At 47.6% G+C, this 21082-nt stretch overlaps 1 protein-coding gene across 1 annotated transcript in view; it reads left to right on the top strand.

The window, feature by feature from the left end:
* Nucleotides 1–21082, top strand: part of FAM114A1 (family with sequence similarity 114 member A1) — a 399688-nt gene that overhangs the window by 91235 nt on the left and 287371 nt on the right. Inside the window, exon 5 of the mRNA XM_069631803.1 lies at nucleotides 9972–10069. Within this exon, the coding sequence (XP_069487904.1) occupies nucleotides 9972–10069 (98 nt within the window). The remainder of the gene's footprint in view (nucleotides 1–9971; nucleotides 10070–21082) is intronic.

Below are 21082 nucleotides of genomic sequence, written 5' to 3'. Positions count from 1 at the left end.
GCAGGGCTGCCCGTTATCACCCATGCTGTACATACTGGGCCTGGAACCGATTGCATTATACTTCAGGCAGCAGCTTTTCGATGCTGGCATTAAGGTGGGCAATGCACACCACATAATATCCTTGTATGCAGACGACGTCCTTCTTTACCTAAGCTCCCCCGAAGTTAACGCGCCAACCGCGTTGGAGATACTGGACAACTATGCGAAGTACTCAGGGATCCGCTTTAGTAGGAATAAGTCCTCTGCCTTCCCCTTGGCGGGCTTACGCAACATTCCGGAAAACAATCTCCCAGAGATAGGAATAAGCTGGCAACTGGTCCAGTTCCGTTATTTGGGGATCAACATAAGCCACACCCCGCTACTCATGCATGAACACAACACCGAGGCTGCCATCACGAGTCTCCGAAGTTCTATAAAGTTTTGGTCCAAGCTCCCATTGGCCATGGTGGGCAGGGCAGCGATTGTCAAGATGATCGTACTCCCCCGATTCCTGTATTTCTTCGTAAACATTTGCCATTACATTAGACCGTCCTTCTTCAAGAAGCTGGAGGCCATCATCAGGGACTTCCTTTGGGGCCCACACAGGCATAAACTGTCGCTGTCCGTCCTCTCTCTCCCACACAAAGAAGGCGGAATAAAGTTGCCGGATCTCCAGTTGTACTACCTGGCTGCCCAGCTGAGTCACATAACGAGATGGCTCTCGGATGAGCCTTCAGCAGAGACCGAACTGCTGAGGCAACCCTTGGACAATGTGATCCCCAAGGAGATCCTATGGCACCCTACATGGCAACCCCCGGTCCCCTCCATGGTGATTGACCTGGGAAGAAAGATATGGGCCAGGTCCTGCTGTATCAGGCGAATACGACACCCATACTCTCCGGACAATCCCATCCTAGCAGACACCTGTCGAACGGCTGCAGACATCTCTACGGCAAGGAGGTGGGAAGAGGCCGGCATTTACACATGGAGCGACATGTATGAGGAGGGAGAATTCAGGGATTTCGAATCTCTTAAGGCTGCCGATGGAATTCCCCCGGGCCAGTTCCTCTGGTACCATCGCCTCAAACAAACTGCTAAGAAACAATGGACCGGATGGCCAGAGGAGCCCTCCCCTGACCCTCTGCTACAAGAGATGCATGACCTCTCGGACGGCTGGAGACCTGTCTCCAGGCTTTACAGCAGACTATGTGATAAAACCAACCCTAAATGCGAAGATCTGAGGACAAAATGGGAGGCGGACCTTGAGACCCCGATTTCAGATAAAGAATGGGAAAGAGCGCTGATATTTCCCAAAAAAGTATCCAGGAACACCAGGTTTGGCCAGATCCAATTGAACGTTCTCTACAGGACATACATGACCCCACATAGGGTTGCCTCCTTCAATAAGACATCCTCCCCTGCATGCCCCTGGTGCGGGAATGATAAAGCAGATGTGATTCACATGTTCTGGACCTGCACCAAGGCGATGGCACTGTGGTCCAAGGCCAAACAGACCTGCATGGACGCCGGAATGACAAGATACGAATGGACTCCTGGCGAGTGCCTCCTGGGGACCTACCCCAGACCTAGCAAATCCAAGCACGCTGTTAAATTAATGGACATATCATGTATCCTGGCTAAAAGAACAATAGCGATGGCCTGGAAGACGCCGTCGGGCCCCAGGCAAGAGAGATGGCTCAAAGAACTCGAGAGATGGACAACAGCTGAAACCAGGGCCTGGCAGGAAGGAATCACGAACAGTGGCGAAACCGAAGGTGGCACTTTGGAATCATGGAAGGCCCTCCTCAGAGACATACGCTTCAGCGCTGACTACAAACCCCCCTGAAGTCCCACACCACTGCATTGACACTGCTCGGATGCCGGCATTGGTGGAACCACCCCTGTGTTTGACCCCTCTTGCTTCCTGAAACTTTGGGTCATTGCCCCTAACCCACCCGTCCACTGTAAGTTTGCTACAACATGAAGACTGTTGTTGATTTGTTCGTTCCCCCCCCCTTGTTTCCCCCTCACCGTCTCCTCCCCAGTTCAAACCAATGTTGATTTCTTGTTGTATTACACGTTTTCTTTTTCTTTTTTCTATCAAAACCAATAAAATACGTTTTAAAAAAAAATAAAGGCCGCGCGCAGCGTCCGTTGCTCAGTTCCGTTTTTCCGCGCTTACTAAGTGCCTCGGAATACCGTTGCTCAGTTTTGTCAGGTTAAACCTATTTACCTCGAGTTATTCGATCCGTACTCGATGGCTTCTTCGTCGGAACCGACAACTCCTCGATCCGGCTTCAAAAAATGCCGAGATTGTGGGAAAAAGATGTCGCTGACTGACCCTCACAGAGTTTGTCTGTGGTGTTTGGGAGCTGAACACCATTGTTCGTAGTGCGAGGACTGTATGTCCATGACAGCTAAGGCCCTGAAGGAGCGTAGGGGGAAGCTGGAGAAAGGTAAGACTTTTAAAGCTTCTTCTTCGTCGACGAAGTCGAGACATTCGTCTCCTCGTCACCATTCGCGCTCCAGGTCTCGGAGTGGGTCCCATCACTCCTCGAGATCGAAGCACTCGAAGAGGAGACGTCGAAGATCCCCTTCTCCGTCTTCCTCTTCCTGTGTTTCGCCAAAGAGAATCCCTTGCCCCACGAAACATAGTTCCCGGGCTGAATGGGAGGAATTCCGCAAAAATATGATGAGCGTCTTCGAAAAAGCGGCCTCGACCCCCTCGAAGACTGCCGAGAGCGATGCTCTGGTCGAAAGACCCAAAGGTCCAAAACGCCGCGAGTCGCAGTACCCGGCGAAGGAAACCTCTCGAGCGCGTCTCGAACCCTCGAGTAGGACTATGACCTCCAAACCTTCCTCGAAGGTTCCGTCAACGCTGTCGACGAAGGTTCCGTCGACGCCGAGGTCGGTGTCTTCGACGCCGTTGTCGAAGGGACCTTCGACACACGGGTCTGTCGACTCGACGCCAGCTTCGACACCGGCATCGACGCCAAGAAAAGTCACGGTTACGACACACCCAGTGACTATCCCCAGGTCCTCGATGACGGTGGCTTCGAGATTGTCGAGCAGAATCCCAATTCTGTCGAGGTCATCGAGGCCTCCGCCTTTGTTTTCGACGCCACGCTCGAAGACTTTGACGTCGGCGTCGACGACATCGACGTTTTCGAGGCCGATTTTGACAAGTTCGGCACCCTCTGCCTTGGAAATGGGGTTTACACCCTTTATGAGTTCAGAACAATTGAGAGCTATGTCCTCAATTATGGAAGAGGGTGAATTGTCTGAACAGGACGACACATTTGAGTTGCAGGGACCTGTAACCCCAATTAGAGAGGAATTTTCCTCTGAAGAACGCAGGTTAAAGGATCTTCATGATTCCTTACATGAGGCAAGTGGGTTAGACACTTCCCCTGAGGTGGAGTTTGCTAGGCCAGACCTGGGGGAGCATGCTGAAACCCCCTATAGAGCCTTAATGGCCAGGATCACAGAGTTTATGGGGTGGTCTGCACCTTCACAATCTTTCCAACAAGATGACCTCACGGATATTCTTGACAAAGGCCCACAGGAGGATCCTGTGGTGCCTTTTCATAAAGCTCTTCAGTGGAAGATTATGACGAACTGGGAAACCCCAGATGTCGTCCCGGCAGTAAATAAAAAACTGTCTACAAAATACAGGGTATCCTCTACAGACCCAGAGTTTTTGTCAAAACACCCATCCCCAGAAAGTCTGGTGGTACAGGCAGCATCTTCTACCGATGTCAAGACGGCTTATCCTACCGTCCCACAGGACAGGGACGATAAAAAATATGATGCTATGGCAAAGAAAGTTTTTTTCGGCATGTAGCATGGCGTTAAAATCTGTTAATGTTACTTGCACCCTTGCTAGATTCAGCCATACACTTTGGGAGTGTGCTTCTACAGCGGCTGACTGCATCCCGGAGGGAGAAGAAAGGGATGCGTTCCTGAATATCATACAGGACGGTAAAGACGCTATGTGCGAATCCCTCCAGACGGGCATTGATTCGGCTGACAGTATCAGCAGAGCAATGGCGGCAAGTACAACAACCAGGAGATTCGCTTGGTTGAGAAAGTCTGGTTTTGCCCCAGATGTGCAAGCCAGGCTCTTGAACATGCCATTCGATGGCTCTTCTTTGTTCGGGAAAAAGGCGGATGACAGTTTAGAGAAACTGCAAACTTCAAAAGCAGCAGCAAAATCCCTAGGCGCTGCAATCCGTCAGACACCTTTTCGTCCCACAGAAACCTCTGCGAGGGGCAAGTCCTTTCGCTTCTACTCCGCATTCGGAAGAGGTAGAGGACGACCGGCTCAAAAGGGACAAAGAAGAACTACCCGAGGTGGACGGGGTAGATATTCAAAAGCCGCAGCAACAGCAGGTGCCTCTTTACCATCGGCATCTGCATCAGCCGCCCCAAAACCACTCTGAGGACTTCCCTCACAGGACACCTGTAGGAGGCAGGTTGACTCAACATCTGGCGGTATGGCAGGCTATCACGTCAGATGCTTGGGCATTGGAAACAGTTGCCCAAGGTTACTGCCTGCCTTTCCTACGCATACCTCAGAGTCATCCACCGGGGATCAGCTCTCAGAAAGCTCCAGATCCGCTCCTCTTGCAGGAAATTTTGGACCTGCTAGAGAAAGGTGCCATAGAACCGGTACCTGTAGCGGAGAGGAACAAGGGCTGGTACTCCCCTTACTTTCTCATTCCAAAGAAAGACGGAGGACTGAGACCCATCTTGGACTTGCGAGAATTGAACAAATTCCTCAGGAAAGACAAATTCAAGATGGTCACTCTTTCTCAGATCCTCCAGACCCTTCAGTTCCAGGACTGGTTGGTATCTCTGGACCTTCAGGACGCTTATTTCCATGTGCCTATCCATCTCAAACACAGGAAATACCTGAGGTTCGCAATTGGCAAATCTCACTATCAATTTCGAGTGCTGCCATTTGGGCTGACCTCCTCCCCGAGGGTCTTCACCAAGTTAATGTCGGTAGTGGCGGCAAGTCTAAGGAGGGAAGGGATTCACGTCTACCCCTACCTGGACGATTGGTTGATCAGGGCTGTTTCTTCGGAACAAGCTCAGATCCAGCTAAATCACGTGTGCCACTCCCTTCACAAACTGGGCTTCTCCCTCAATTTAAAGAAATCACAAATGATACCATCGCAGAGACTCCAGTTCACAGGAGCGATCCTGGACACTTCCCTGGGAAAAGCCTCGCCACCAGAGGTGAGGGCTCAAGATATTCTACAGATGGTTACCAAGTTCCAAGATGCCCAACGTCTCCCAGCCTTCGACTTTTTGAGGTTGCTAGGCCTCATGGCATCCTGCATTTTCCTAGTGCCAGAGGCTCGCCTGAGAATGAGATCCCTCCAGTGGGCACTGAGGACTCAGTGGTCACAATTCTCAGGGAGAATGACAGATCTTCTTCAGGTTCCCGACAGGGTGGCTCCAGACCTTCAGTGGTGGGCCTGTCAGGAGAACATTCTGAAAGGAGAACATTTTTGGCAACCCTGGCCGGAGATAACAGTAGTCACGGATGCCTCACTCACGGGGTGGGGAGCCCACGCCAACGACTTGACCATCAGCGGTCGTTGGTCTCCATCGGAGTCCAGACTACATATCAACCTGCTAGAGCTGAGAGCCATCAGACTTGCGCTGAAGGCGTTCCTGCCAGCTGTACAAGGGAAAAACGTCCTGATAATGACGGACAACACGGTGGCCATGCATTACCTCAACAAAAGAGGAGGCGTAGGATCACTACCCCTGTGCAGAGAGGCGATGCAGCTCTTGACAGCGGACGCTCTGAGCAGGCAGAGCACAGTCTCCCACGAGTGGGAGCTAGCTCAGGAAGTCCTTCAAGAGATCTTCGCCCTTTGGGGAACCCCTCAGGTGGATCTGTTCGCCAACAGCCTCAACAGGAAATGCGATCTGTTCTGCTCAAGGGAATTTCCCCCGAGAGGAGCTCTGGGAGACACGTTCATAGTGGACTGGGAGTTTCCGCTTCTGTACGCGTTCCCACCGGTCCCTGTCATTCCTCAAATTATCAGGAGGTTCAGAAGATTCCGGAGAACCATGATCCTAATTGCCCCGGATTGGGCCAGGAGAATGTGGTACCCGGACCTTCTAGACTTGTCCATCTGCCCTCCAATTCGACTTCCGCTCAGAGAGAACCTACTCTCACAGAAGGGAGATCAGGTTCGCCATCCAGACATCAAAACCCTCAACCTTCACGCTTGGCTTCTGAAAGGCTGAGGTACAAGGATTGGGACCTCCCTGATGATGTTATGGAGGTGTTGCTTTCGGCAAGGAGGCCAGCAACAAAGTCTTTATACCACTGCCGTTGGAACAGATTTTGCAGCTGGTGTAGAGAACAGAATATCGACCCTTTTTCATGTGGTACACCAATGGTTTTGTCCTTCCTGCTATATTTGGTGAATTCAGGCCTTCAAGTTGGCACCATTAAGGGCTATCTCGCAGCGCTATCCATCTTTAAGCGCACTGCGGAAGAACCATCCTATTTCAAGTTATCCTTGGTAATACAGTTTCTAAAGGGGTTAACCAATGTTTATGCCCCAAGACCATTCCAAGTTCCCCTATGGGATTTAAACTTAGTCCTAACTTTCCTGATGGCCACACCTTTCGAACCACTCCATTCTTGTTCGTTAAGATTCCTTACCCTTAAAACTGTTTTATTAATAGCACTTACATCTGCTAGAAGGGTGAGCGAATTACAAGCTCTTTCTTGTAAACCCCCTCACACAATCTTTCACAAAGACAAAGTTGTCCTGCAAGTGAAGCCTAATTTCCTCCTAAAGGTGGTTTCTGAATTCCATATCACTCAGAAGATTACCCTACCATCTTTCTATCCTCCTCCTCATCCGGGGAAAGAGGAAGAGAGGTTACACAGGCTAGACCCTAGAAGGGCTTTAAGTTTTTACATCAGTAGACTAGCCAGGATAAGACGGGCAGACCAGCTGTTTGTAGGTTACACAGGTCACAAGCTGGGGTTACCAATAACTAAGCAGACCATTTCCAGATGGATCATTCTAGCCATTCTGGAATGTTATAAACTGGCAGGGAAAGAGCCCCCTCAAAACCTTAGGGCTCATTCGACCAGAGGTATTGCAGCTTCATCGGCCCTCAAAAGAGGTGTGCCGGTTAAAGACATCTGTGCGGCAGCTACATGGTCGTCTGTCCATACCTTTACACGATTTTACAACTTGGATTCCTCCTCCAGTCAAGAGACTAGGTTTGGAAGGTCTGTACTGCATTCTATTCATCAATAGAAGACAGCGTGAAGTCAGTACTCCCTCCTCCAATAATAGAATACTGCTATGGGAGCCTATCTAAGATGAGGAATACGTCGGAGGACACAATCCTTTCGAAGAACAAGTTACTTCTTACCTTGTAACGTTCTTTCGACGGGATGTTCCTCCGACGTATTCCTCATCGACCCTCCCATCCATCCCCGCAGTTCTACTTCCCTTGTTGTTGCAGCTTACGCTCCTTCAGGGTGATTAGTCTAGTCCAGAAAGAATTTTTGTGGGCTACAAAACGGAACTGAGCAACGGACGCTGCGCGCGGCCTTTATAGGCAGGATGACGTCGACGTCGATACGGCGGCTGTCGAGGGACATCGACTCGGAGGACGTCGACGCGCAGCGCCCTCTAGAGAAAAAATTTTCTGAGGCCAGCAGAGCTGGAAGGAGATATCTAAGATGAGGAATACGTCGGAGGAACATCCCGTCGAAAGAACGTTACAAGGTAAGAAGTAACTTGTTCTTTTCCTCGCATAATATACGAAGTCTGCCTTCGTCAAACAATTAAACAGTTTACGTTTTCACACATTGGGCCTCTTTTCAAGTTTAGCAGTAAATCTGTCGATTTATCAATGGGGATTGTAGGCATGTTTACCATGATCGGTAATACTGTGCAGAAAATGGGAGAATTTACCTTAATTCTGGTGGAGTTGAATCCTCCACTTTACCTCCTAATGTGAAATTAAGCGATGCTGTAAAAGTGGCAGTAATTCTCTTATCTGCAAAAGAACTGGTGGCAACAGAATTAGCACCACCTTTTTTACTGCACCGCCAAACTCTTAATGAGGCACATTGGGCCTCATTACAACTCTAGAGGTAGCTGTGCCCTTATTAAGGGCACGGCTGCCGCCGGAGTTGCATTTTTTCCAGCACCCATGAATAGGCAAGAACCGGGTCATGCCGTGCTCGGCGGACCCGTTAATTCCCCGTTTGCGGGTGCCAGAATCAAGGGCCTCCCGATTATTCTTCCCCATAGGGCTGAATGGGGATGGGGATGTCGGATGCACCGGCACAACTCTTCATGTGCCGGTGCATCCGACATGCTCTGCTTGCGGGTGCCGTTACACCTGCCAGGGACAACCGGGCGGGTCAAACGGCACCCGCGAGCAGAGCACTTAGTATGGCGGTCCGGGAACTACGGTACCGGCATGCTTACCGGTACCGTAGTTCCCGGACCGTCCTGGTTGTAATGAGGCCCATTATGTTTTGTTGCAAATCTTAAAGTCCTGAATGTACATTTGCAATGCAAGCTTTTTTGTAGCCTTCCACTGAAAGCACTTAGCATATTTCTATAAGTATTTACATATTGGGCTCCTTTAATTATGATTTGAGTACTTGTCTAGCCATCTTTATCAAACAGAATAGCGTTGTAAGCCAAGCATGGGGCTAAGGGGGAGAGAGCAAGTGAGTCCTGATTATTTGCCGGGGATGTGGGAAGAGCGGTTTCTGTCCTGGTAACTGGACAGATTGCTTTCCCTGGTCCTGGCCCTATGCTGATTTTGTTAACATTTACAGCCCTCTGAAATTGCTTACTCTCATTGCCCCAAGACCTTGCAGGTAAATAGGTTCTGTCTCGATCACGCTGTAAGGCAATCCTGCAGTAGAGGCACTTTGACCCATCTGCCCCACACCCAATCACAGACGTCCTTGGAACCTGCAGTGACAACAGAAGACTTTCTTTAGTTATGTTGCTTGCCTTATGTTTTAAAAATAATTAAATCATTGCTTTGAGAGTCGTTTCTTTGGACAATCTAATTCAGTTGCAAACAATATTTCTGCCAACTACAGCTGGGAAGATATGTTTTCAAGTACCTTAATTGCAGACTGGTCTGGTCTCAAATCCCGGCTTCACTCCTGAATTTAAGGGCAAATAAGTGTATCTAGCCATGTCTTTTTCGGCCAAATGAGAGGTCCTTCGAGCCAATTAATCTCACACTTATAATGCCACATATGTAAAAAGATTGGCCATTCATATACTGGACAATATAGTTTATTTGTATCTTAGTTTACTACTAGTAACTTATTTATTAAGACTCACTTTTGACGTCCAATGCCTTGCAAATCCTTGGGCCGACCCTGTACACCTCTGTCGGCAGAGCGCTCAGTGACAGCCTGAAATCTTGCTTTCTTGTCTTCTGACCTCGGTGTCTTGTGACCTACTTTAGGCACAATGCAGCCATCTTTCTGTGCTAAGCGATGCATTCTTTACCCGTTCTGGGGCCAAAGCATTTGCAAGTATCCCATTTCCTCTCTTCTTGGATGCATAGAAAGAATACAGGAGGCACACATGCAATGCCGGCCAAGCGCCATCTTGGATGAGTGAAAGCACAGGAAGTATGGTTATATTTCTTTAGAACCGTGCGGTTACCCTTGCACTGGGCTCCTTCCGCTTAGCTAAAACAGAAATACATTAGTGCATCAAGGGAAAAGTGTTTCTCATGGACGAAAGGGCTCTTTGCCTGCATGCACTTGACATCAGGGGGTGCTCGCCCCGCGGCTGTTGATAACGAAATGTCTTTGGATGCATTTAACTACTCTTGGTGTTGTAACATGCTGACTGTCCTATCAAAGTATAAATTCAGCATGTTTAATTTCACAGGTCGATGAGATGTACGAGAAGGTGTGAGGTGTTTATATTTCTCTTTTTTTGAAACAGAAGGTGCTTCTGAAGCAGAAGGGGGCTCAGCCGAATCCCCACCTTCAACAGGTCCTCGCGGAGTGTTGTCAACAATCACAAATGTGGTCCAAAATACGGTAAGTGGCTCTGCGGGTCCTAGAGAGGCGCTTTACGAAGTACTAAGCTTTACACTAACGGGGTCATCACGAGTTTGCCGGTAACCCTTAAATGCGGCAGTAACGCTATTACCGTTGCATTTAATGGTCCGCCAAATCATGTGTTTGAGGTAAATTGCAGCGGATTTGCCGATTTTCAGGGCAATTACAGTGCGGTAATACCGCCGACAGTAGTCGTGCCGAAAATTCCCGATTGGGCATAATGGGGAATTCCCGACTGGGCCCAATGGGGAATGGGCAATTCCCGTTCCGCCAAACCCATGATCTGGTGCTAATCGTGCCGGGGGTTTGGCGGTAACACCATTAGCCCCGGCGGTATACTGCCCAACTCGTGATGAGGTCCTAAGGCTGAGACCTAAATGCATGAAATGTATGACAACTTGTATTTACAGACATGCCAACCTTCCCGATTTAGGCGGGAGACTCCCAATTTTGAAATGAATAATATTGCTATTTTTCACGCTTTAAAATAATTCTAGCCCCAATGCATTCCTAGGGAGAAATTAATTTCTCCCGAATTCTCTCATGAAATCTCCCTCCCAGTTGCCTCAGAATGTTGGCATGTATGTATTTATTATTCAGTGGGTCGTAATATGGCTTTTTACACCATGTCATAGAAAAACTCCCAGACCAGCAGACTGGCCTAGAAAGACAGCTCTAGCCAAAAGATAATTGTTCAATATTAAGTACTCTTGTTTTCTTCCATCTGTATTGGGACCCCATAAATGAGTGCCTATCTTGTACAAAGGAAAATTCCAAGACTGGCCTCGAATACACGCTTCAAAATGGCCAAAAAACAAAAGCAAAATGTCAGCATCGACATGAACTATTGTCCACAATTTTGTCTCGGAAAGGATTGAAGAGGTTATCAAAATGTGATGCTGGACTGGCTCAGAAACACGCCATAGGCCTTGTGCCCACTGTCACTAGTGCTAATGTACGTGTACCCAAGAGACATCTGTGGTGGTATCATGCATGCAGGTGAGCTTGAGGCTGGTGTGAGAATGTTGGATGGAAGGTAGAATGGGTACTGCTGGAGATTCCGAGTGACTATTGATCTGGACTTCAGCATGGGACTGTGAGCTGATCAGATCCACACGCCCTGTGTTCTGTTCCTTGGACGTCATTTAGAGGTTGCCGGGGGTCGCAACTGCGACCCCTGGGGTCTCCCTTGCTACCCCTCAGTAAAAAAAAAACATTGGAGTGGCTGGTTTTCCGATGGCTATAGCCGGTAAGATAGTTCAGTGGATTGAGGACTGGCTGCTGCAATGTGTGTGTGATCTGCAGGTTGCAGGTTCGACCCCCAGCAAGGTCAACTCAGCCTTTCATCCTGCTGAGGTTGATAAATGAGCACCAACACAGGTTGGGTGATGTTGTATATATATTTGTTCTATATGAAGCGCTTAAGCATAAGTGCTATATAATAACACATCATTATCATTTGGCCTTGGATGTCTGCTTGCATTCTCAGTGATTTGCTAAAATGGGCCTATACGCACTGATATTAACGATACATATGGTGATCAATTCCTGTATGAAATGTATATCACTTTACAGTGATATCGTAACCATATTATGTAATGCTGGCTTGTATTTCCTGTTGTCCTTTTGTAAAGTGCTATATAAAAATTTAATAAATACAAAATATTTTTCATAGTATACTCAGAAACAATGCTAGGTGATGCCACTTCCTCTTTTGTCATGGGGTGAAAGGCTGCATTCTATCACTTCCTGTGATGTCACTTCTGGGTGGGGTCAAATGACATCCCTTCCGGTGATGTCATCAGGGGTCAAGGGTCATGTACTGTCACTTCTGCTACCACTGGCATTTTGGTGAAATGATGTCCCTGTTCTGATCGAAGCCTTAATCTGGAACTGAAGAATAAAGTGCAATTCCTGTTTTGTGCTTAACGGCTCCTGCCTGGTTCCTGTGTCCTAGTCCCATGCTGGATGCTTCAAAATCCTCTGGTAGTAAAGCGTGGCTTCAGAAGCAGTGAGGCCATTAGGCTCTGCTCATGGTTTAGCGGATGCAGGCAGTTCTGTGGTACCAGTGCGTGTGTTGCTGTGGTATAGTGTGTGCCGTGGTTTTTTAGTTTTGGCAATTAGGTGGGCACTGTAAGTGGTGCCTATAAGCCAACACTATTGGCATGGGAAGCAAAGGTATAAGAGAGATAAGATGTGAGGAGGGATACACATCCTTTGGTGGTGTTTGGTATTTGCTTACCCACTGACTGCTGATGCTCTAGTCCCTATGGCCATTCGCACCCATTACTTGCCTCTCTCCACCCAAAACACACACCTCTGGGATCTCTTGATGCTTGCTTTGGGCTTTTAAGGGGATGCCTTAAGTAGTCTTCTGAAAGGTAATGGCATAAATGCAGCTGTAAGCCACGATCCATTATATCAAAAATGTCTTACCCAGTGTGCCGTCAGCAGCTTAATCAATGCCCCCTTGCATCTGTTCCTTGCACTGAATGCCTATTAAAAACAAGCATTGATAAATCCATCCATTTGGCCTTCTATAAGCATTAGGCAGGCATTTGCTAGGTACTGCCACACAGGTACTAACACCATTGCCCAGATGTTGCAATCTAATGAGGCAGGCAGTACCCTTTTCCCAGTGCCTGCACAAACGCCAAAACGGTTGGCTTTGTCAATGCTTCTTTCATTACAGAGTTGAGTACATTAGTACACCGATTATTCAGTCATATTCCCCAAATGTTCAAATCTACAGCATGCAGAATGCAATCTGATCACCCATAACGGTTGTGTAGCAATAACATTTATATAAATACAAAGCCGATTCTAATTTACCAGCATGCATATATTTTAACTGTATTAAACCGTATTTTGGCCATCGATCTTTAATGCGCAGAGAAGACACACAGAACATAGAACCAGAAAATGGCAGCCGATTTTGTAAAACAGACTGGGGGGTGTGTATAAAATCAGAAATGGAAGATGGTTAAGGGGGCGATCCAGAGTGAGTGAGCTGGTCCTCAATCTACTGTCATCTTTGTGTGAAATAAGCATGGGCGATAAGTCAAGCACATTGCGCAGAACTCCTCCTGGGGTGCAGTCAGTGTTTTGATGCCATCATGTCTTGTCACGATATAAGAAAGCACAACAGGATGATGTGTTGACATTTGTGGTTCATCTGTGTCCTCTGGGGTCCATGTACATAGGGGCAGACGTAAGTGACAAGGGGTGTTTCCATAACACTCCTCTGCTCCCTGTATAGCCCGAGTCATACTGGCGTCTGCTAACATTGGGTTATGGATATTTGCATCGTGTGGCCCTTGTCCAGGGCCCGGCCAGCGGGTTGCCTTGCATTGTGTGGGAGGATAGTTCCTTGCATGCTAGTACATTCACATACATCAGAGGGGCAGCACTCTTTGGGACAGGCTCGCCATGGGGGGGGGGGGGGGGGGGGTGAAGAGAAGAGGTTTTTAGTTATTTTCTGAAAGGATGCATGGTGGAGCGAGTTTTAGATGTATGGCTGAAGAGTTCCAGAAGATAGGGGCGTGAAATGTGAAAGCCTGTCTTCTTGTGTCTTCCGTGTTGCCTTAGCATTGCATCGGGCCTGCGGGTGGCATGTGCCCAACAAGGAAGCTGTAGTTTCTCCTTCAGGTAGACTTGTTTGTCAGAAATCAGGGTTTTGTGGAAGGAGTGTGTGCCGGCCTGGCAAAGAAGTTAATATGTGGTCCTTAAGAGTACGTGCAAAGCGGTCAAATGTGCACTGTGCTGAGAGGAGCTGTGCTTCAGTTTGGACATCGCCTTGATGCTGGTGACAAAGGTCGTGTGTGAGGCCAGTGACGGTGGATCACGCCCCCATCAATGAGGGGGAAGAACCGTGCTGTGTGTGCATCACAGCATACATTGTTTTCAGGGAGGAAAGATGTGATATTCTGACCAGGCTTAATTCGGGGAAAAGCCAACTGGGATTTCTTTTTGACACAAAGCTTTAAGGGGAAGGTGTGGTGGATGTAGAAACCTGGAGACGGGTCTGGTCTAAAGGGAGGGGGAGAGAAAGCCCTGAGGTGCATTTCTAAGTTCTAGGCTGGAGTTTGACCCCTTTGATGTGGGTTGAGTTTCAGGTAGACAGGTAGACTGAAGACACCCATGCTCAGAGGTGTCGAGGCAGACTCTAAGCAGCTGATAACGTAAGTGTGATGATGCACAGGACTGTGAAGCTAGGGAGGTGAGCCCGCTACGCAACATTCCCCCTAAGGATGGCAGTAAGCGGAACCTCACAGGGAGATGCTCCCCAATTCTGTGAAGGAACTCCCTGCCCCACTTTCCTATGGGTCCCTCAGACCATCACTGCCTCAGAAGACACAACAGACCACTGTCTGCTATTGTAATACAACATCTACTATTCAAACCCAAAATAAATCCACTGAGATGAAGAGTGGGGGAATAATGCTGATCCCTCCTCCATGGCACGTAGAGAACTCTGTGAGGAGTGGGAACCACTGAGTTATAAAGAATACTTCAGGGAAAGAGAAGGAGGACAAGGATCCTCTGCTGGGGAGGACTCAGCTCAGATGCATAAAAGGTAAAGAAGGATTTGCATTAGGGAGTCATGTTCACCGAGCAGGTGAGGCCTGGGAAGTACAAACCTGGGAGAGAGGCCAGGGCATTCCAGGAGGTCCTCGGTCGAGAGGACGGGGAGCATGAAGGAGAAAATTGGACTTGGGGATTATTTCTGCTTGTCGCTAGGTGAGGAATCTTTTTCCCCCTCTCACCTAGTCTTTTACTATTTTTATGGGTGACCTTTTTATGTCTCTTTATACTGTATGATTGAAGTTATAGTTTTATATAACTTTTGGGGCATAGGCTGGGTTGCCCCGTTGGGCTTCCCTGTTAATTTCACTTTAATGTACTGTACTTGGGTGAACTACTGTTCCCAAGGGGTAAAGAAGGGTTTTCATCCCCTTTACAGTGAGCCAGAACTCCCTATCTTGTGTGGAGTGCTGCGGGATACAATGTAGCCCCTTTCTTACTTGGTAACATTTGTGTTACAATTGCAAGTTTACTTTAATGATTGGTGGCAGTGTAACAACTTTCAAGACTTTTTGTCATTATTACTTGCAGGCTGTTAAATCAGCCTTGGTAATGTACTGAAGGGCCACCATTCTGCTAGAATGATGGGCTCCTTCTTGCACCATTTCTCATGTGCTTGTGTTTCTGAGGTCTTCCCTTGCCACCCTAGGCGGGAACGACCTCAGTGGAAGTTTTGTCTTCGGAGGGAATCCTTTGTATTCCCCCCACCCCCCAGGCTCTAGAGTGTCTGAGGAGGCAGGAAGCGAGGGAGGAGTCCAAAACTCTGCAGCCCTTTGTCTTTCACCTTGCCTGAAAGTAACCAACTCCCAGTGGGGGACCGCTCCCTTTCTGTAAACTGCAACGAGAGTTTGCAGGTGCTGTGCTGTAGTTCCTGATACATACTCTGAACCTGGAAGCTGCTGACAAGACCACTGGATCTGAAACTGAAGAGGAAGATGAAGAAAAGACGTCTGTAGCGATTTCCAGTGACCAGAGAGCCTGCTGTGTAACCACAGCCTGATGCAACCCTTTCTTCCAATCGAACTGGGGGTCCAGAATGCGATAAGTCTTACCCGGGGGCTGATGAGATCCACTAGTCTCAAGAAGATCTGCATTTTGAGCCATCCCACGACGTGCTGCGATCTTGTTGGGCTGTAAAACGCCAATACCCTGGGACTCGAGCCTGAGTACAGTGCATGGACTTCTGAAATCCAAATCCGTCTGAAACTTTGGTGGACTCCTGCTGTGTCTCCAGAGACACGATTCAAATCCCTGAAGTCCCCTCACTGGAGTGCAGAACCAAGCGAGTGAAGAGAATCCGACCAGTAATATTTGTTCTTCATCTGGCTGCTATAAAAAGGCGCCAAATCCACAGAGCCGCAAGAATCCATGAAGAAACCTTTGGTGGAAGCCTCCTCTGGTGACTGCTGCTGCAAGTTCCCATCCAGTGTCCAGTTCTTTCGTCTCCGGACCAAGAATCCAGGGACAGGGTCCTGTGCTGCTGCATCCAGAAAGCATTCACTTCGAAGCACTTCTTTTCTCCTAAGGTACTGTGTGGGCTTGGGTAATACTTACCTTAAGTCTGGTGTGCATCCTGTGATGCTGAGTGGGTGATTCGTGTAGTTGGGAGTTTGCCCATACCACTTGCCCAGGCCTAATGCTGGAACATATATAGGGCACCTTCTAAGAAGTCCCTGAATACTTTTAACTAACTCTGAATGTGAATACTTACTTGTTAAAGAAGATATCCTCTGGAACCTTGACTTTCCTGCAACGGAACCCTATCTCAACTTGCCTACAGCTTGCACCTAAACCACTAGGGTCCCACTTCTGACTCTGAGTAAAATCATGCAATAGACTTGGGAAGGACTGGGTAAGAAAAGGATTCTGACTTGGAAGTATAACAAGTACTTACTTGTTAAAGAGGTTAGTGTGGTAGCTGTATCTCTGTGAAAGCAGGAGTAAAAACTTGTCATTAAGTGTACATGCTTCTTCATTAACTCTAAATGGTGTTCCCCTTTTAAAAGGTAATAAGTGTTGGTACTGTTTTATCAGTGCTTAACTGAATGGGTGTAAAAGCTTACTTGGGTTTACCTGCCTTGAATAACCTTGTGTCATTCTTAAAGTGTATCATTGAGGTTTACTTTTCCTGGTCTGCTTTGTACAGATCTAAAACAGTCTTTGAGTTAATACTTGTCTTTGAGTTGCTGGTAGCCCCTCTTAAAAGTATATAGGCCTTACTCACCTTACATAACTGCTGCTCTTCTAAACATGTAACCCTGGGTTGTGCTTTCCTGAATTACTTTGGTGCTTTTCTAAAATAGTTTCATAAAGTTCTTATTTACCTTAGAAATTGTATTATACACTTCAGTATACTGGGCATAACTAGCTATCAGTTAGCGGATTGTTATGTACCATTAGGTCAGTTACTTACCTGGAAATACATTCTGCCTTTTTTAAAGTGTAATAGGATGTTTCTTTCCCTGATCTGCTCAGTGCAGTCTAAAATAGTGATTGAGTGTCCACACTTATCATTGGGTAGCTTGAGGCCCCTCCAGAAAGTATGAGTTGACTACGTTCTAAAAAGTAATGTTGCAATGAGTATACTTGTAATGGGTTGGTTTATTATGTGATTTCAGAACTGATTGTCACTTCATGACTGACGGGGGTCAACTGCCATTGAAATACTGATTGTATTCTAAAAGTGTATCTAACCTGGTCTTATTCCCCAAGAATATTATGTTACTAGCCTGAATGTATAACCTTAGGTTTGACTCACCTTGACGTGCTTCTTGCTCCTGTATATAAGGTTATACCTTGGTTTGCATACCAACAGTATTGAGTTGTTTTTGGTGATTGTGTTTATATGATGTTATAATACTTGATCTTCACGTCTACAGTGAAGAAGATTGGTGGACTAAGCTAATGAGTGGAGAAAAGACTGCATGGGTGATAGCGGTGGTTGGCTTTTTTTCAGAGCTAGCTCTAGACAGATTGGCTGATCTCTAACCCTGCTACCCCAGGTATCTGAGAATTTTATGGATGTGTTTCACGGCTTGGCACTAGACAGGGATGATAACCATGGAATCACGGTTTTGTTGTAAAAATTGATTATCAATTAAATCAAGTAATAAAAAAAAATACCAAGGGACTTCTCATACTCGCACCTGTAACTGGGAAAGCAGTAGAGTATATAGTGAATACCAAGAGACTCCTCACACTTTTCCCAGTGATTACAACAGCAGAAAAGATAGTGTGGAAAGTCAAAAGACTAGTAATGCCTGTCTCAGTGGTTGGAAATACCAAGACACAAGCAAAGAGGAGCAGAAGAACCTGCATGTTGGTTCTTATAGGTGGAAGTGCTTGGAAGATAACAAAGTGTTAAAAAGGACTCGGGACACAGGTCTCCATGGAATGAGAGGCTGTTAATCAAGTAAAAGCGAGAGAGCTATTGGTGCAAAAGAAATCCAGAAGGTTATAGGCCAAGACCCTCAACTGGGGAAACTGGGGTTCTGATGTTTGTTAATCTGTTTAGAATCACATGCTGTGCATATGGTCCGACATCCAGTGGTAACCTCAGAGTATTACATCTTGTTTTTCGAGAATCAAAAGGGGACGTCGACATGGGCATGCCTGTAACACTATCCCTACGTGACGTGTAGTGTACCCAAGATCCCTCACCTGTCGAGGTCCCTCAGATTGTTTTTTTCATAACTGTTTATTATTTGAATATAATCACAGGTAGAAATGCCACCTCTGTCTGCCTCCTTCTTTTGACCTACCACATAAAGCTGGGTGTCATTAACATATTGATGCAATGTTCTGTCTTGCCTAGTTAGTAGAGCCCTCATAGGCTCCATGTAAAGAGTGCATGTCCTGGGGGAGAGGGTTAATCCCTGGGGACCTCTGCAGTGGCCTGGGACAGTGGTTCTTCTGGATGGCTCCATTGTGGATGTCATGCTGTTGGCTGTTAATGAAGAGAGAGGTGAACCGAATTGCGGTTGTTTTACCGTGGCGGAAAGGTCCGCGACGGAAATGACCGCATGAGAAATGCACCATATACATAAATGTTCGTACATTTCTCATGCGGGCATTCCTTCTGAAACAACCCCAAAACGTAACCCCTGCCCACAACCCCACCCCCGCCCACAGCCCCAACTCACCACCACCCACTTACTTAACTTTCATGTCGAAGCGCGATGTCCCTGCAGCGCTGGTTCCCTTTCATTTCCGTGATCGAGAACCGGTGCCGCAGGGCCCGTTTTCTTTTTTTTTTCTTTTTCTTTTTTGGGGTCAGCTGCGGTAGTGTCCCCTGCAACCCCTGCTTACTATACTGCAAAGTATAGTGAGCAAGGGTTGCAGGGGACAACGCTGCAGCCTTTGTATTTGTTTTTTTTTAATTTTTGTTTTTACCTACCCCACCAAAACATACATACCACAAAAGATTCAAACTTTTTGTAGTTCGAACCTTTGGTGGTATGTATTTTAGGTCTTTTGGTGGGGTAGGTAAATTGGATTGGGTCATTTCGGCCGAATCCGGTGAACCAGCTGAGAACTCTGTCACTTATGCCCGTCTGGCTGGAGACAATGGAAAGACATCTAGGAGGAACAGGAACCCGGGGTCACCGTGACCATTAAGATGCAGCATGGTCAAGGGATAGAGTGGCAAGTCTGGAGCAGGTTGTGCTGATTCATATGCTCTTGGAGTTAGGTCGCCCCTGCCTTTTCTAGGACTATGCTGAGTAATAAGATATGATATGGTATTTATAAGTGTTTCAAGGCACAGCGAGGCAAGGGAAGGGAAACAAGGGAGGACAAGACAATGATTTTACTAGGCCTAGTGACATTGAGATCGCGCAAGTGCAGGGGAGATGCAGGGGGGAAAAGTGCCAGGGGAAGGGGAGGAAGAGCAAGTGCAAGACACAGGATCAAACATCAAAGAACAAGTAGTGCGGCCAGCAGGTGGCAGTGCAAGGTTAGGTGCAGACAACAAGTGTCTGATAAGTGCAGGTGGGGGGACTGTAGGGCTACAGATACAGACCGAAGTGCAGAGTTGCCAGGAAGCAGTGCAGGGCTGCAACTGGGAGGGCAGGGATCTGGGCCCGTGGTTGAGAGGATAGCAAGGTGACCAGTGCAGTATCAGACAGGAGATCAGCAGGGAAGAGAGAAGGCAGCAGCAAAGAAGAAAGTCTGGAGATGCTTCCAGAACCAGAGATCGTCCTGCTCAAGTTTCAGAGAGGTAGGGAGGCTGTTTCAGAGGGAGGTGCCTGCCCAAGAGAGAGATCTTCCCCCAACTCATTGCTTGGAAAAGCAACTGACCTTCAAGGAGTTGAAGGTGGAGGAGTGAAGAGCTTGAGTAGGAAGATACTTCCGAAGAGAAAGTTGGCGGTATTGTGGTCCCAGGCCCCAGAACGCTTTGTGGACAATGCAGAGGGTCTTGAACTTGATCCTTGCAGCCACTGGGAGCCAATGGAGAGCTTTCTGGGCTGGAGAGATACGATCCCTGGGCTTGAGGCCAAGGACAAGTCTTGCAGTCCTGCCCATAGAAGGTGGACGATAGGGTGGGAGGTTGCTAAGTCATCACATTGTTGGTTTTTTTAAGGATGCCAAAAACATCTGATCATGTTCAAGACTGGGAGAAATATAGGGGATGAATGATTTTTTGATGAGCGAGGGTGTATGCCTTTTATTAGTATTTATTGATTGACGTCATGATATTTTGAATAGGAATATCTTTTAGTAGGTCAACGCAGAGTTCAGATCTGTCCATGTTTGGGTACTTTCCAAAAGTGATGATAGTGTGCTAAGGTTCAGTCAGTTGGGGTCAGGAGACAACATAGAAGGAAGACAATGCAAACTAAACACTAGTTTGTACCAACACAAAAAACTGTTATTGAAGATGTGTATCAATTTTAGTTCACCAAACATAAACTGAGTAAGACCATGCTCGAAGGGATTGTGTCCTCCGACGTATTCCACATTTATGACAGTAATCACCACAGCTGTGCTGCTTTGGAAAGAAATTTTGGCATCGGTGTCCTACGTCGATGACGTAGATACGCAGTCCCCCGACGGCCTCCGTTGAGCTGATGTCACCAGATGTTATATATAGGACGCACAACGCCTCTAGCCTCAGTTCCGTTTTTTCCACGAACGTGTTTGCTTCGGAATCTCGGCGCGCCTCGGTTCTTCTCCTGTCTAATAGGTTCTTCGATCTTGGTTGTTTGTGAAATATCTCTTTGTCTTCTTCTAACCCGTGGTCGGGTTTCAAGAAGTGCCGGGACTGCGGTTCCAAGATGTTGCTTACGGACCCGCACGACGACTGCCTGTGGTGCCTCGACGAGAGCCATGCTACCATGACTGCGATGAATCGCAGTCTTTGACGTCGAAGGCCTTGCGGGAGCGGAAGAAGTTGTTATCTGTAGGTAG

The sequence above is a fragment of the Ambystoma mexicanum genome, chromosome 6q (genome assembly GCF_040938575.1).
Source record: "Ambystoma mexicanum isolate Mex_15411 chromosome 6q, UKY_AmexF1_1, whole genome shotgun sequence".
Taxonomy (NCBI): Eukaryota; Metazoa; Chordata; class Amphibia; order Caudata; family Ambystomatidae; genus Ambystoma; species Ambystoma mexicanum.
Note: the sequence above shows the minus strand (reverse complement) of the source record. Positions and strands in the feature narration are given on the sequence as shown.